The sequence below is a fragment of the Cervus canadensis genome, chromosome 22 (genome assembly GCF_019320065.1).
Source record: "Cervus canadensis isolate Bull #8, Minnesota chromosome 22, ASM1932006v1, whole genome shotgun sequence".
NCBI classification, from domain to species: Eukaryota; Metazoa; Chordata; class Mammalia; order Artiodactyla; family Cervidae; genus Cervus; species Cervus canadensis.
In genome coordinates this window covers 10,928,898-10,945,729 of record NC_057407.1, presented here as the reverse complement: position 1 = coordinate 10,945,729, position 16,832 = coordinate 10,928,898, and the positions used below count along the sequence as shown (strand labels likewise).

The 16,832-nt window shown below is 39.1% G+C and overlaps 1 protein-coding gene across 8 annotated transcripts in view; it reads right to left on the bottom strand.

The window, feature by feature from the left end:
* Positions 1-16,832, bottom strand: part of DOCK3 (dedicator of cytokinesis 3) — a 288,068-nt gene that overhangs the window by 228,630 nt on the left and 42,606 nt on the right. For all 8 annotated transcript variants that reach the window (XR_006264627.1, XM_043443221.1, XM_043443227.1 and 5 more), the window contains exon 5: positions 6,072-6,168. Coding sequence is in view for 7 of the 8 variants with exons in the window: in XM_043443221.1 (XP_043299156.1) it covers positions 6,072-6,168 (97 nt within the window). In the remaining variant the exon portion in view is untranslated. The remainder of the gene's footprint in view (positions 1-6,071; positions 6,169-16,832) is intronic.

The window sequence follows — 16,832 nt, the reverse complement described above, 5'->3', positions numbered from 1 at the left end:
GAAGAAAATACTTGCAAATGAAATAACTGACAAGGTATTAACCTCCAAAATATACAAACAGCTCATGTAGCTCCGTATCAAAAAAAACCCAACCAAAAAATTGACAGAAGATCTAAATAGACATTCTCCAAAGAAGAAATACAGATAGCCAAAGAGCACATGAAAAGATGCTCAACATCACTAATTACTAGAGAAATACACATCAAAACTGAAACGAGGTATCACCTCACACTGGTCAGAATGGCCATTATCAAAAAACACCTATAAATAATAAATGTTGGAAAGGATGTGGAGAAAAGGGAAGCCTCTTCCACTGTTGGTGGGAACGTAAATTGGTATAGCCACTATGGAGAACAGTATGGAGGTCCCTCAAAAAACTAAAAACAGAACTACCATATGACCCAGCAATCCCACTCCTAGGCATATACTTGGAAAAAAATGATAATGCAAAAAGATACATGCATCTCAATGCTAACTGCAGCACTATTTACAATAGCCAGGACATGGAAGCAACCCAAATGTGCATCAACAGAGGATTAGATATATATACATGGTACATGTACACAATGGAGTATTAGTCATAAAAAAGAACAAAGTAATGCCATTTACAGCAGCATGGATGGACCTAGAGATTGTCGTAATGAGTGAAGTAAGTCAGACACATGAAGAATCTTAAAAAAAAAAAGGGTACAAATGAACTTATTTACAACACAGAAGTAGAGTCACAGATGTAGAAAACTAACTTATGGTTACCAGGGAGTAAGGGGGGAAGAATAAATTGGGAGATTGGGATTGACAGATACACACTACTAAACATAAAATAGATAACTAATAAGAACCTACTATATAGCACAGGGAACTCTACTCAGGTCTCTACAATGGCTTATATGGAAAAAAAATCTAAAAAGAGAGTAGATACATGTATAACTGATTCACTTTGCTGTATACTTGAAACTAATACAACATTGCAAATTTTTAATTTTGCAATTATTATATACTGCAATTTTTAAAAAAAGAAGAAAACACCAACTTTTTTTCCCCAGCAATTGTATCATTTTATATCTTCATCAGCAATGTATGAGAGATCCAGTTGCTCCACATCTCTGGTATTTTTGGCATTTTTTTATGTTAGCCATTCTAACAGGCATGTAGTACCACCTCATGCAAAGAGTTGACTCATTGGAAAAGACCCTGATGCTGGGAGGAATTGGGGGCAGGAGGAGAAGGGGACGACAGAGGATGAGATGGCGGGATGGCATCACTAACTCAATGGACATGAGTTTGAGTAAACTCCAGGAGTTGGTGATGGACAGGGAGGCCTGGCGTGCTGCGATTCATGGGGTTGCAAAGAGTCAGACACGATTGAGCGACAACTGTACTGAAGTGAATGGCTAATTTCATTCCAATCCCAAAGAAAGTCAATGCCAAAGAATGTTCAAACTACCATACAATTGCGCTCATTTCACATGCAACCAAAGTTATGCTCAAAATTCTTAAAGTTAGGCTTCAGCAGTACATGAACTGAGAACTTGAAGATGTAAAAGCGGGGTTTAGAAAAGATAGAGGAACCAGAGATCAAATTGCCAACATCTGCTGGATCACAGAGAAAGCAAAAGAATTCCAGAAAAACATCTATTCTGCTTCATTGACTATGAGAAAGCCTTTGACTATGTGGATCACAACAAACTATGGAAAATTCTTCAAGAGATGGAAATACCAGACCACCTCATCTGGCTCCTGAGAAAACTGTATGCAGGTCAAGAAGTAAGAGTTAGGGCCAAACATGGAACAACAGACTGGTTCAGAATTGGAAAAGCAGTACAGCAAGGCTGTATACTGTCACACTGGTTATTTAACTTCTATGCAGAATACATCATGCAAAACGCTGGGCTGGATGAATCACAAGCTGGAATCAAGATTTCTGGGAGAAATACCAATAACCTCAGATATGCAGACGAGGCCACTCTAATGGCAGAAAGTGAAGAGGAACTAAAGAGCCTCTTGATGAGGGTGAAAGAGAAAAGCGAAAAAACTGGCTTGAAACTCAACATTCAAAAAACTAAGATCATAGTATCTGGTTCCATCACTTTCATGGTAAATGGAAGGGGGAAAAGTGGAAGCAGTGACAGATTTTATTTTCTTGGGCAAACAGTGACTGCAGCCATGAAATTAAAAGATGCTTGCTCCTTGGAAGAAAACCTATGACAAATCTAGACAGCATATTAAAAAGCAAGCCATCACTTTGCCAACAAAGGTCCACCTAGTCAAAGTTACGGTTTTTCCAGTGTCGATGTGAGAGTTGGACCATAAAGAAGACAGAGAACTGAAGAATTGATGCTTTTAAATTATAGTGCTGGAAAAGGCTCTTGAGATTCCCATGGACTGAAAGTAAATCAAACCAGTCAATCCTAAAGGAAATCAGTCCTGAATATTCATTGGAAGGACTGATGCTAAAGCTGAAACTCCAATACTTTGGCAATATGATATGAGGAGTTGACTCACTGGAAAATACCCTGATGCTGGGAAAGACTGAAGGCAAAAGAAGTAGGGGGTGGGAGAGGATGAGATGGCTGGATAGCATCACTGATTCAATGGACATGAATGTGAGCAAACCCCAGAGGTAGTGAAGGACAGCAAAGCCTGGTATGTTGCAGTCCATGGGGTCGCAGAGTTGGACACAATTTACCAACTCAACAACAACAATGGCTAATTATATGGAAAATCTTGTCATGTTCTAATTGGCTCTCCTTATGAAGGAGATGACTTCATCATGACTTCTCCTTGATGAAGTTTTCTGCCCTTTTCTAACTGAATTGTTAGACATTATTGCTAGAATTACTGTTCAGCTTACAAAGTCCTTTATATATTCTACATACAAGTCTTCTGACAGATATGTGATTTGAAAATATTTTCTTCCAGTCTATGGCTTATCTTTTCATCTTTTAACGGGGTCATTCAAGAGCAAAATTTTTTCACTGTGATGAAATCCATTTATCAACTTTTTCTTCTATGAAATATTCTTTCATTGTCATGCTTAAGAACTCTTCACCTAAATGCAGGTTACGAAGTTTTTCTCCTATATGTTCCAAACCTTTTACAGTTTTATATTTTACATTTTGGTCTATCACCCAATGTGAGTTAGTCCATTGTATAAGGAAGGAGATTTAAGTCAAGGTTTTGGTTTTGTTTTTGTTCTGCCTCTGTATGCCCAACTACTCCATCTGTCCATCTGTTGAAAAGAGCATGTTTCTTTCACTCAATTCCTTTTGCACCTTTGCCAAAAATCAGTTGGCCCTTACTTGACTGAACCTACTGATACATCTCAACTCTGTCCTGCTCCCTTTATCTACAATCTGTGTCTATCCCTAGGCCAGGACCACTCCATCTTGATTACTGTAGCTGTAAGTAAGGCTTAAAATCAGGTAACATGATTCCTCTAACTTTATTCTTATTTTGTATCCCCTTAAAAATTTTAAAATCATCCTCTCTAGAAAACATCCTGCTAGGACTTTTCAAGATAAATACATAGATCAATCTGGGTTGAACAGACATTTTTAATATGTGAGTCTTCCAATCCATGAACATGTCACGCCTGGCCCTTAAGTCTTCTTTGCTTTTGTTCATTAGCATTTTTGTGGTTTTCACTACACGGAAATTGTATGTTCTGTTGTATTTATACCAAATGTTTCATTTTTGAGCAATTGTAAATGGTATGTGTTTTAAAATTTTGTTTCCAACTGTTCACTGCCAATATATGGCAATATGATTGTGTGTATGTCTGTGTGTGTATATGACAGAAAGAGAGAGCAAGATTCTGTACTTTGACCTGATATCTACAACTGCAAACTTATTTATTTTCAGAACTATCTTTTGTATTCTCTAGTGTTTGTAGATTCCTTGGGATTTGTTATGTAGCCAATCATATTATTTGCAAATGTGAACAGCTTTATTTCTTCACTCTAACCCATATGTCTCTTCTTTCCTTTTTTTTTGCCTTAAGTCTTCTAGTACTAAGTTGAACTGACTTGTCGAGAACAGACATCCTTACCTTATTCCCAAAAGTAGACTTTTATCACTAAGTATGATGTTTGCTATTTGTTTTTATAAATGCCCTTTATCAGAGTGAGATATCTTATATTCCTAGTTTGCTAAGAGTTTTTAATCATGAAAGTGCTGAATTTTCTCAAATGGTTTTAAATCCTTGCTGATGGCTCCAACATCGGTGTCATTTCAAAGTTAGCGTCTGCTGATTGTCCCTTCTTACCAGAGTTGCCTTTTTCCTGATTCCTTCATACGACAAGTAATTTGGAGCTATAAGATGGACATTTTAATTAAGTAGGAATTATGACACTCTAATTTCTACTTGAATCTTTTATTTTAGTCAACCTGTTCACAGTGAGAATGTGATCCAAGGCTCACTTTTGCGGTGGTGGGGGTTGTTCAGTTGCTCAGTCGTGTCTGATTCTTTGCGACCCCTTTTGTGGACTTTTGTGGACTGTGATTGAAATGTCATTTCAGTTTATAAAGTCTTTCCAGTACTCCTTGGTTTTCCCTATTTGCATGTTACCTAGATGACAGAACTCCACTTCCCATTATCCTTAGGATGGGCTTGAGTGGGGAGAAGCACTGCCTCATTTCAGCAAGGCAGACATAGAAAATAGGGTAATAAGCAGGTGAGGGAGAGTCGTGAAAATTAAAGTACAACCCACAGGTTGGCTGGGGAGGGTAGCACCTTATTACTGCAGGGCGAGTGGAAATCAAGAGCTCTAACCACAGGCTTCCCTGTGGAGAAATGCTCCTTCCTTTCTTCAGAGCATGGGGGAAAGTTGAGTTTTGCCTCAGAACTCTGCAGGGTAAGGGCACCACCTTTTTAACGCTGTGTAGTTGTAAAGGCCAGAGTCTCACCCACAGGCTCTGATGAAGAGAGTTGCCACCTTGAAACTTCTGGTGGAGTGGAAATCAGTCTTCCCTACAGGCTCTGCTGAGGAAGGGCACTGCCTCAGTACTGGAGCAGAAAACAGCCAAGTCAGAGTCTGACCCACAGGATGCACTGAAGGGGGACATCTCCCTGTTACTGCAGGGGGGGGAAGGGTGTTTGTGAGACAAAGCTCTGACTGTCGATACCCCTGCTGTAATGCCTGTTGGAGTGGGAGGGGGTACAGATTTTATTGTGATGTTCTCCTACAGAACAGACAGGATAGGACGCTTCTATCTTGCTGCGCCGTCCTTTGGCTAGAGAGAACAGGCTTTCCTTGGTATTATTATTTTGTCTGCACTCATTAGCATTTCCAGGTTGTAGTCGTCTCTACAGCCCAGGCCAGGATATACAAAGGCAAGAAAAAAAAGACAACCAGAGCATTCACTCAATCCGTGAATTTCAATGTCCTAATCATCCACCTTCTGTTTCCTAACTTTCAGAGTGTTCTGATAGGGCATTTTATGGGTTTTGTCCAGAATTTTTGTTTGGTTAGTAGGAAGAGTAAAATAGAATGTGTTTACTTCATCTTGTTCAGAACCCAAACCCTGTCACTTATTTTCAGTCTATATTTTTGTGTTCTATCACACTCTACTCTCTAAGTTTCCAGAGGATACAAACTGAGGTTTTATTTATCTAGTAATTAATGGCCTGGCAAAAAGTATCATATATGACATATTACTTAAGCTTAGTAGCTGTAAGAAAGTCGTAATACAGCTTCTTGATCTTTACCCACTATTAGGTTCACAATGTATTAATAACTCTGAAGTTTGTTCATTCAATTAATACAAATCTATTTTATGAAAGCTTCTGGGGACACAATTGAGTAAGATAGCTAAAATTCTTGATGTGATGGAACTTACATTCTACTGGCTGGAATAGGTTGGAGAAAACTGCAGGCATATGAATAATGTATTCTCTTCAGTTTGGACAAAACTCAAAAGTCTACTATATTCCAGTTAATATCAGGAACAAACATTTGAAAATCTGCAAATATTCAGAAGTCTATAAATTTGCAATTGGCTAAGTACCATAATTTTTTATCTTGGTACAATGGAACTTTGTTGACTTAGCAAACTAATTACCAACTACTTACCACATAGAGTTGTTTCCACAGACTAGCCCATTCTTGCAGAGTTGCTGTAACCTCAGTCACAATAGAATCTTCAAGTGGAACCACAGTTTCATACTGCCTAGAACCAGAGACACGACAAACAGCCACATTATCTTTGATAAACTACCAGAATACTGTCTATTGCCCTTTCCAACAAGTGTAAATCAAATTTAAATTTATGCAAATATAAAGAGAGGTACAGCTAACTGAATACAGACTCTGCTGCAGTAATATGATAATATAAGTGACCTGATTTAATGAACATTTAGGTTTTGCTATAAAAATCCTCAATATTACTTTTACCAGTACTGTCATTAAAGATAGTTTTAAATTTTTTTCTCTAAAGGAAGACTACAGCACTGCCCAAGACTTGCTTAATTTTTAAAAACTATTTATGTCCTTTACATGTATCAATAATGCAAATTAACTCATGCTCTGATAGAAATGGGTTGGGTGGGGGAGACTCAGACACTGGGTTTTGAAGTTTTATAAGCTCTCCCTTATACTGATAGTATGTTTTCCTAGATACCTATCGAGCAGAAGAATCCTAATCCTGGTAACAGAAATACTGGGCTTTTTTCAACTACCTTGTAAGCAACATTCATTATGGCATCAATCGTCATGCTAATAGCTAAGGATTTATCAGTGAGCAAAAATGGACCGAGTTCATATCTTCAGAGAGCTCTTATTCTGCATAAAAAATCAGACAAGTAATCACAACAGACACCAACCATGATGAATCTAAGAAAGAAACCAAATTGCACAATCAGAGATTTTAGCTGGGGGACACAACTTAAAGAGAGGATGAGTGAAGCCTTCTCTAAAGAAATAGCAATGTCCCCCAAATGCAAAAGGGTCAGGATCAAAGAGTTTGTTATGAAGGAGAGGTGTGGTGTCACCTGCAGAGGGAACGGTATACAAGAAGTTACTGAGATGGATGAGAATTTCACATATCTAAGAATTTAAAGAAGTCTGCACTGACTTGAGGCCAGCTCTCATAGGGCCTCTCCAAACGATACTTAAGATACCAGATCTTAACACAGGGAAAATGAATGAGAAGATCCTAAAAGGCTGTTCAAAGCAGAGGCATGACTTGAAAACATTTTTATAATGTCTGTGCCAATTTTGAGGGTTAATGAAATATTTTCTGGGACCAAAGATTTTATATACTGATACACTGAGGTAGATGAAACTGTATACTGATTTGTTAGCCATAAAGAATATCATCCAGGGACTTCCCTGGTAGTCCAATGGCTAAGACCCTGCATTCCCACACTCCCAATGCAGGGGGTCTGAGTCTGATCCCTGGTCAGGGAACTAGACTCCCACATGCCACAACTAAGAGTTCACATACCACAACTAACAGATCCTGCATACCACAACTAAGACCCAGCACAGCCAAATAAATAAATATTAAAAAAAAAAAAAAGAATATCATCCAGTTGGAAACAGCAAAGGAAAATTAATTTTAAAAATTAGCTTTAAGTATAATTTCTCTACATAGCTAACAAACCCTCACTGTGTTCAAAGGTGACTCAGTGTATTAATACTGAGCATCAATGAATACATATTACTTGATCTATGCTGTAAGGCCTTTTTATTTTGTGTGATTTATTCCAGCAAATTTAAAATAATCATCTTAGAATGATGCCAGAGCACTGTCCAAATTCATCAAATTTATAAAGTGAGTTTTCAGTGCAAGGCTGAGATTCAAACTTGACACTATGGAAATAGAGACATTGGAGATGGGAGCTGTTTTAGCAAGATTAATGCAGAACTGCTCTATGGATAAACTGGAGTAAAATTTCTGGAATGTTCCATCTACTAGGTCTTCATCTACTTTAATCATTGACTTTCATAGGAAACTTACACTGTTCCTATTTTAAAGTTCTAAACCTTTGGACTTACCTCAAATCCAAGTCTATACTAACACTAACATATTTTTCCTTGGCTATAATATAAAGTCAATATCCTGAAAATCCCTAAAATTCAGATAAAGTGTTATTTAAAAACACACTGTTCCACAGACCAAGTGGAATATAGTCGTAACACTAAGAAAAAATAACCAAATAAGGTGAACTAGTAACTGGATTTCCAAGAAAATTCTGCATTCATGCAGAATAAAGAGTTTGTTAAAAATGAAAATTGGTAGTAAGAAGATATACATATATGTTAATAATATATATATATATATATAAATTCAATGTATAATGCACAGAAATGTAGCTTAGAGTATGAACTTCAGAGTTACATAACTTGGCCTCAATTCCTAGTTTCCCTTCTTCCTTGCCATGCTACTTTAGCAAAGGTACTTGAACTCTCAAAGCCTTGCCCACCTCATCTGAAATAAATGGATAATCCCATCATCTAGTGTGGAATTCCTAAGCATGATATAACAGCTAGAATCAAGATTGCTGGGAGAAATATCAATAACCTCAGATATGCAGATGACTCCACCCTTCTGGCAGAAAGCAAAGAGGAACTAAAGAGCCTCTTGACAAAAAGTGAAAGAGGAGAGTAAAAAAGCTGGCTTAAAACTCAACATTCAAAGAAAGAGGATCATGGCATCTGGTCTCATCACTTCATGGCAAATAGATGGAGAAACAATGGAAACAATGACAGACTTTACTTCCTTGGGCTCCAAAATCACTGTAGCCATGAAATTAACAGATGCTTGCTCCTTGGAAGAAAAGCTATGACCAACCGAGACAGCATATTAAAAAGCAGAGATATTACTTTCCTGACAAAGGTCCGTCTAGTCAAAGCTATAGTTTTTCCAGCTGTCATGTGTGGATGTGAGAGTTGGACTATAAAGAAAGCTGAGCACCGAAGAATTGATGCTTTTGAATTGTGGTGCGGGAGAAGACTCTTGAGAGTCCCTTGAACTGCAAGGACATCAAACCAGTCAATCCTAAAGGAAACCAGTCCTGAATATTCATTGAAAGGACTGATGCTGAAGCTGCAACTCCAATACTTTGGCCACCTGATGTGAAGAGCTAACTCAATGGAAAAGACCCTGATGCTGGGAAAGATTGAAGGCAGGAGGAGAAGGGAACGACAGGGGATGAAATGGTTGGATGGTATCACTTACTCAATGGACATGAGTCTGAGCAAGTTCTGGGAGCTGATGATGGACAGGTAAGCCTGGCAAGCTGTAGTCCATGAGATCGCAAAGAGTCAGACATGACTGAGCAACTAAACTGAACAGTCATCAAGACAGTATGGTACCGGCACAAAAACAGACAGACCAATGGAACAAGACAGAGAACCCAGAAGTAAGCCCATGTGTTTATGGGTACCTTATTTTTGACAAAGGAGGCAAGAATATACAATGGGGCAAAGATAGTCTCTTCAATAAATAGTGCTGAGAAAACTGGACAGCTACATGTAAAAGAATGAAATTAAAACACTACCTAACGCCACACACAAAGATAAACTTAAAATGGATTAAAGACCTACGTGTAAGACCAGAAACTATTAAACTCTTGGAGGAAAACATAGGCAGAATACTCAATGACATAAATCAAAGCAAGATTTTCTATGACCCACCTCCTAGAGTAATGGAAATAAAAACAAAAATAAACAAGTGGGACCTATGTAAACTTGAAAGCTTTTGCACAGCAAAGGAAACTACAAACAAGGTGAAAAGAAAACCTTCAGAATGGGAGAAAATAATAGCAAATGAAACAACTGACTTAAATTTCAAATTCAGACTTAAATTGAAAAAAGTGGGGAAAACCACTAGACCATTCAGGTATGACCTAAATCAAATCCCTTATGATTATACAGCAGAAGTGAGAAATAGATTTAAGGGACTAGATCTGATAGACAGAGTGCCTGACGAACTATGGACAGAGGTTCGTGACATTGTACAGGAGACAGGGAGCAAGACCACCCCCAAGAAAAAGAAATGAAAAAAGGCAAAATGGCTGTCTCAGGAGGCCTTACAAATAGCTGTGAAAAGAAAAGAAGCAAAAGGCAAAGGAGAAAAGGAAAGATATAAGCATCTGAATGCAGAGTTCCACAGAAGAGCAAGGAGAGATAAGAGAGCCTTCCTCGGCGATCAATGCAGAGAAATAGAGGAAAACAATAGAATGGGAAAGACTAGAGATCGCTTCAAGAAAATTAGAGATACCAAGGGAACATTTCATGCAAAGAGGGGCTCAATAAAGGACAGAAATGGTATGGACCTAACAGAAGCAGAAGATATTAAGACGAGGTGGCAAGAATACACAGAAGACCTGTACAAAAAAGATCTTCACGACCCAGATAATCACGATGGTGTGATCACTCACCTAGAGCCAGACATCCTGGAATGTGAAGTCAAGTGGGCCTTAGGAAGCATCACTGTGAACAAAGCTAGTGGAGGTGATGGAATTCCAGTTGAGCTAGTTCAAACTCTCAAAGATGATGCTATCAAAATGCTGCACTCAATAGGCCAGCAAATTTGGAAAACTCAGCAGTGGCCACAGGACTGGAAAAGGTCAGTTTTCATTCCAATCCCAAAGAAAGGCAATGCCAAAGAATGCTCAAACCATCGCACAATTGCACTCATCTCACATGCTAGTAAAGTAATGCTCAAAATTCTCCAAGCCAGAATTCAGCAATACGTGAACTGTGAACTTCCAGATGTTCAAGCTGGATTTAGAAAAGGCAGAGGAACCAGAGATCAAATTGCTAACATCTGCTGGATCATCAAAAAAGCAAGAGAGTTCCAGAAAAACATCTACTTCTGCTTTATTGACTATGCCAAAGCCTTTGACTGTGTGGATCACAATAAACTGTGGAAAATTCTGAAAGAGATGGGAATACCAGACCACCTGACCTGCCTCTTCAGCACCTGTAAGCAGGTCAGGAAGCAACAGTTAGAACTGGACATGGAACAACAGACTCGTTCCAAATAGGAAAAGGAGTACGTCAAGGCTGTGTATTGTCACCCTGCTTATTTAACTTATATGCAGAGTACATCATGAGAAACGCTGGGCTGGAAGAAGCACAAGCTGGAGTCAAGGTTGCCAGGAGAAATATCAATAACCTCAGATACGCAGATGACACCACCCTTATGGCAGAAAGTGAAGAAGAACTATAGAGGCTCTTGATGAAAGTGAAAGAGGACACTGAAAAAGCTGGCTTAAAAATCAACATAAAACTTAAAACTCAGAAAACCAAGATCATAGCATCCAGTCCCATCACTTCATGGCAAATAGATGGGGAAACAGTGGAAACAGTAGCTGACTTTATTTTTTTGGACTTCAAAATCACTGCAGATGGTGACTGCAGCCATGAAATTAAAAGACACTTACTCCTTGGAAGGAAAGTTATGACCAACCTAGACAGCATATTAAAAAGCAGAGACATTACTTTGTCAACAAAGGTCCATCTAGTCAGGGCTACGGTTTTTCCAGTGGTCATGTATGGATGTGAGAGTTGGACTATAAAGAAAGCTCAGCACTGAAGAATTGATGCTTTTGAACTGTGGTGTTGGAGAAGACTCTTGAGAGTCCCTTGGACTGCAAGGAGATCCAACCAGTCCATCCTAAAGGAGATCAGTCCTGGGTGTTCATTGGAAGGACTGATGTTGAAGCTGCAACTCCAATACTTTGGCCACCTGATTCAAAGAGATGACTCATTTGAAAAGACCCCAATGCTGGGAAAGATTGAGGGCAGGAGGAGAAGGGGAGGACAGAGGATGAAATGGTTGGATGGCATCACCTACTCAATGGACATGGGTTTGGGTGAACTCTGGGAGTTGGTGATGGACACGGAGGCCGGGTGTGCTGCAGTTCATGGGGTCGCAAAGAGGTGGACACAACTGAGAGACTGAACTGAACTGAAACAATTGATAAAGAATTAATTTAGAAAATATACAAGCAGCCCATACAACTCAATACCAGAAAAGCAAATAACCCAATCAAAAAGTGGAAAAGGGACCTGAAGAGACATTTCTCCAAAGACATAAAGATGGCTAACAAGCACATGAGAAGATGCTCAACATCACTATTAGAGAAATGCAAATCAAAACTACAATGAGACACCATCTCACACCAGTCAGAATAGCCATCATCAAGTCTACAAACAGAGTCCAAAACTCTGTTCTGTACATCTGTGTCTCTTGGATCGGGATGGGGAATACATGTAAATCCATGGCTGATTCATGTCAATGTATGACAAAAACCACTACAATATTGTAAAGTAATTAGCCTCCAACTAATAAAAATAAATGAAAAAAAAAAGTCTACAAACAATAAATGCTGGAGAGGGTGTAGAGAAAGGGGAACACTCTTGTCTTGCTGGTGGGAATGCAAACTGATAAAGCCACAACGGAAGACAGTATAGAGATTCCTTAAAAGGCTAGCAATAAAACCACCACACGACCCAGCAATCTCACTCCTAGGCATATACCCTGAGGAAACCAAAGCTGAAAAAGACACATGCACGCCAATGTTCATTGCAGCACTATTTACAATAGCTAGAACATGGAAGCAACCTAGATGTCCATCAACAGATGAATGGATAAAGAAGTTGTGGTACACATATACAATGGAATGCTACTCAGCCTTAAAAAGGAACGCATTTGAATCCATTCTAATGAGGTGGACGAACCTAGAGTTCGAACCTACAGAGTGAAGCAAGTCAGAAGGAGAAATATAAGTATCATATACTGACGCATATATACGGAATCTAAAAAGATGGCACTGATTAATTTATTTTTAGGGCAGCAATGGAGAAACAAACATAGAGATCAGACCTATGGACATGGGGGAGGAGAGGAGGGAGAAGAAGAGATGTATGGAGAGTGTAACATAGACACTTACAATACCATATGTAAAACAGACAGCCAGTGGGAATTTGCTGGGACTCAGGGAACTCAAACAGGGGCTCTGTGACAGGCTGAAGGGTGGGATGGGGAGGGAGATGGGAGGGAGGCCCAGGAGGGGGACTTGGGTGTACCTATGGCTGATTCTTGTTGATGTACTACAGAAAACCATAAAATTCTGTAAAGCAGTCATCCTTCAATTAAAAAATTAAAAAACAAAACAAAACATGGTTTTAGCAACCTCTAGGGCTAAACAGATTGGAACCTCCTTCCCTCAGCCAAAGGTCAGGATCTGCCAAAAGCCCAAGGTCACTCTGGGGAAGGAGATCTAACATGCTATTGTAGGACCTCTTTCTACACGGGGTCCTTGGAAGCAGATAGAGGCAATGATGCAAGCACTAGACAGATGTGTTCAGAGGGAGAAAAGGAAGGGAAACAACATCTCCCATTTCTGAAACCCAAAATTCTAAGATATGTAAAGACATCCAAAAAAAAAAAAAGATGTCCAAAGGCTTACAAATAAAACAAAAATTCTCCTCAGGATTTTATAAATCTGATAAACGTTTTAAAATATTTGCAATGCTTAGTGACATGAGTAACTTCCATTTAAAAAAAAAGAAAAGTATGAAATAAAAGCAAACATAAATAAACCAAGAGTCAACAGATATGCAAAACAGCCAAGCAAGAATTTTGCAAATGAAAAACAGTCAAAATACCCATCTATGGCCAAGTGGAATACTGAAATTATAAACAGATAATGGAATACTATTCAATCTTTAAAAGGAATGAAATTTTCATACATGCTACAACATGGATGAGCTTTGAAAACACTAAACCAAGTGAAATAAAACAGACACAAAAGAACAAATATTGAATGATTCCGCTTATATACAGACAGATAGCAAAAGAAAGGTTACCAGGGGCTGAGAGAAGGGAGGAATAGAGAGTTACTGTTTAAAGGGTACAGAGTTTCTGTTTGGGATGAGGGAAAAGTTCTGGAGTTGAATACTGATGAAGGTTTGGACAGCACTGTGAATGTACTTAATGCCATCAGACTGTACACTTTAAAATGGTCAAAATGCTAAATTTTACACACAGTTTACCATGCTTTTTTAAATGATAAAAAGTACCAGAAGTAGGGGGAAAAAAAAAAAACCTCAACACAAAGGATACATGCCAGTTAGAAGTCAAAAGAAAGTCAGCAGCAAGATATATATAAGTACTTAAGAAATAGGGGGATGAGGTAGAACTCCAACCTACTCCTAATATAAATCCCAGAAGAAAAGAGTGGTAATGTTAGAGAAAATTGTGATTTCCTTTTCCTTAGCTGTCCTGCATTGTAACTCCCCTTCTATGTTGGAGAAAAACCCTAACACAGAGACAGAAATGCCTTCCAGTATACAAGTGGAAAACGATGGACACTTGATTTCTCAGACTCCTTATGACTATAGTACAGGCTCAGGGCCTGACTTCATCCACCCCAGACTTAGAAAAGAAAACCAATTATCCAAAGCAGCAGAGACTACAAAGAAATCAACTTGTTGGCATGTACATTAAGTTTCCAGAGACAGACATTTCTACAGGAGCATCCAGTTTTGAGTTGGTAAGGCGAAGGCAAGAGGCAGAATTAATTAAATACAGAAGATCTGAGAAAAGACCTAAAGAAAGTAACAAGGTTAACTAGGCACAGTGTTCAAGCACAGGAAACATCATGAGCAAAAACCTTAAGGCAGGAACATATCTGACATGTTTGAATAAAAGGAAAGAAGCCAAAATAACTGAAGTCAACTGAGAAAAAGGGACAGCAGATGAGGTCACAGGGGTGACAAGAAGCCACATCATAAAACTTTGTAAGCCTTTCTAAGAACTTTGGTTTTTCCTTTGAGTGAGATGGGAGTCATTGAAAGGTTTTAAGCACAGGAGTAGCATGATCTAACTTATATTTTTAAAAACGGCTTTGGCAGCTGTATTGAGAATAAACTGTAGGAGGCCATGAATACAAGTGGGGAGAGCAGTTAGAAGGCATTGCAGTAACACAGGCAGGAAAGCATAATCACAGAAAGTCCCCACTTTTCCTTCCATGTCAAGCTGCGACAAGTTAGGACATAGCTTGCCTTTTTCTAAGCTGTCTAGTGCTGTATAAAGCACAATTCTATTCCGTGGTCCTTGAGATGATCACATCCTTTGTACTATTCCTGGACAACTGACTCAATAACTCTCCCAATACTTCTTTGAAAGTAAAAATGTTAGTCGCTCAGTCGTGTCTGACTCTCTGCAATCCCTTGGACTGTAGCCCACCAGGCTCCTCTGTCCATAGGATTCTCCTGGTAAGGATACTGAAGTGGGTTGCCATGCCCTTCCTCAGGGGATCTTCCTGACCCAGGGACTGAACCTGGGTCTCCCGCACTGCAAGCAGATTCTTTACCATTTGAGCTGGATGCCATTAGATTCCCTTCCTATTCTTTCTCTCTCATCTATCTACCTAAAGGCCACAGATCCCCAACTATGTGTGGTAATGGTAATAACAAGGTTCCCAGAACAAATACAACAGAAATCTATATGATTATAAGCAAAGTCTAACACTGTCTTCTAGTTCCGTCCTAGGGGGCAAAGTCTGAAGCTAGGTTGAGAGAAGTTTGATAAATAGACCAACAATGAGGTCATGTCTGACTCTTTGTTACCCCAGGGACTGCAGTTCACCAGGCTCCTTTGTCCATGGAGTTCTCCAGGCAAGAATACTGGAATGGGTTGCCATTCCCTTCTCCAGGGGATCTTCCTGACCCAGGGATCAAACGTGTGTCTCCTGTACAGCAGGCAAATTCTTTACCATCTGAGCTACAAGGGAAGCTCCAATGAGGTCAAGAGCAAATTAAAAAAAAAAAAGTACCAAAAGATAATTTGGCCTCCATGATCAAAAAGCAAGAGACCTCTGGGTATTGCTGACCTACTGTTTCTCCTTTAAACTGTATTCCAAACTAAGAGTTTTGTATGCTAGTGCATACAAGGAATGAATGGACAGATTAGACAATTTGATATACTCCATAATATCTATGGAAACACTGACAGATTTTATTTTCTTGGGCTCCAAAATCATGGGTGACTGCAGTCATGAAATTAAAAGATGCCTTCCTTGCTCCTTGGAAGGAAACCTATGACAAACCTAGACAGTGTATTTTTTAATACACTTTTTAGCACAGACATCACTTTGCTGATAAAGGTCCATATAGTCAAAGCTATGGTTTTTCCAGGAGTAATGTACAGATGTGAGAGTTGGACCATAAAAAAGGCTGAGTGCTGAAGAACCGATTCTTTCAAACTGTGGTCTGGAGAAGACTCTTCAGAATCCCTAGGACTGCAAGGAGATCAAACAAGTCAATCCTAAAGGAAAGTAACCCTGAATATTCATTGGAAGGACTGATGCTGAAGCTGAAGCTCCAATACTTTGGCTGCCTGATACAAAGTGTCCACTCACTGGAAAAGACTCTGATGCTGGGAAAGATTAAGAGTAGGAGGAGAAGGGGGCAACAGAGAATGAGATGGTTGGATGGCATCATTGACACAAACGATGTGAGTTTGGGCAAACTCCAGGATACAGAGGAGGACAGGGAAGCCTGGCCTGCTTCAGTTCATGGCATCATAAAGAGTCAGACACAACTTAGCAACTGAACAACAACATAATAAAGAATTGGAAGGATAATCTCTAGTCAGGAAATCAGGGCTACCAAAAGCTGAATGTTTACTGATGCTCTGTGTAAGAGTTCAAAGCAGTTTTCTCTTTCTTCTTCAGTGCTCAAGCAGCCAAAAAAACAAACTCTAGTTTTGATCCTGATCATTTCTGAATTACAAGGTCAGTTGAATTTATGGCCTTTATATCTATATTAAGACAAAAAAGCAGGTTACTGACTTGGACAAAAATGGTAGAGGTA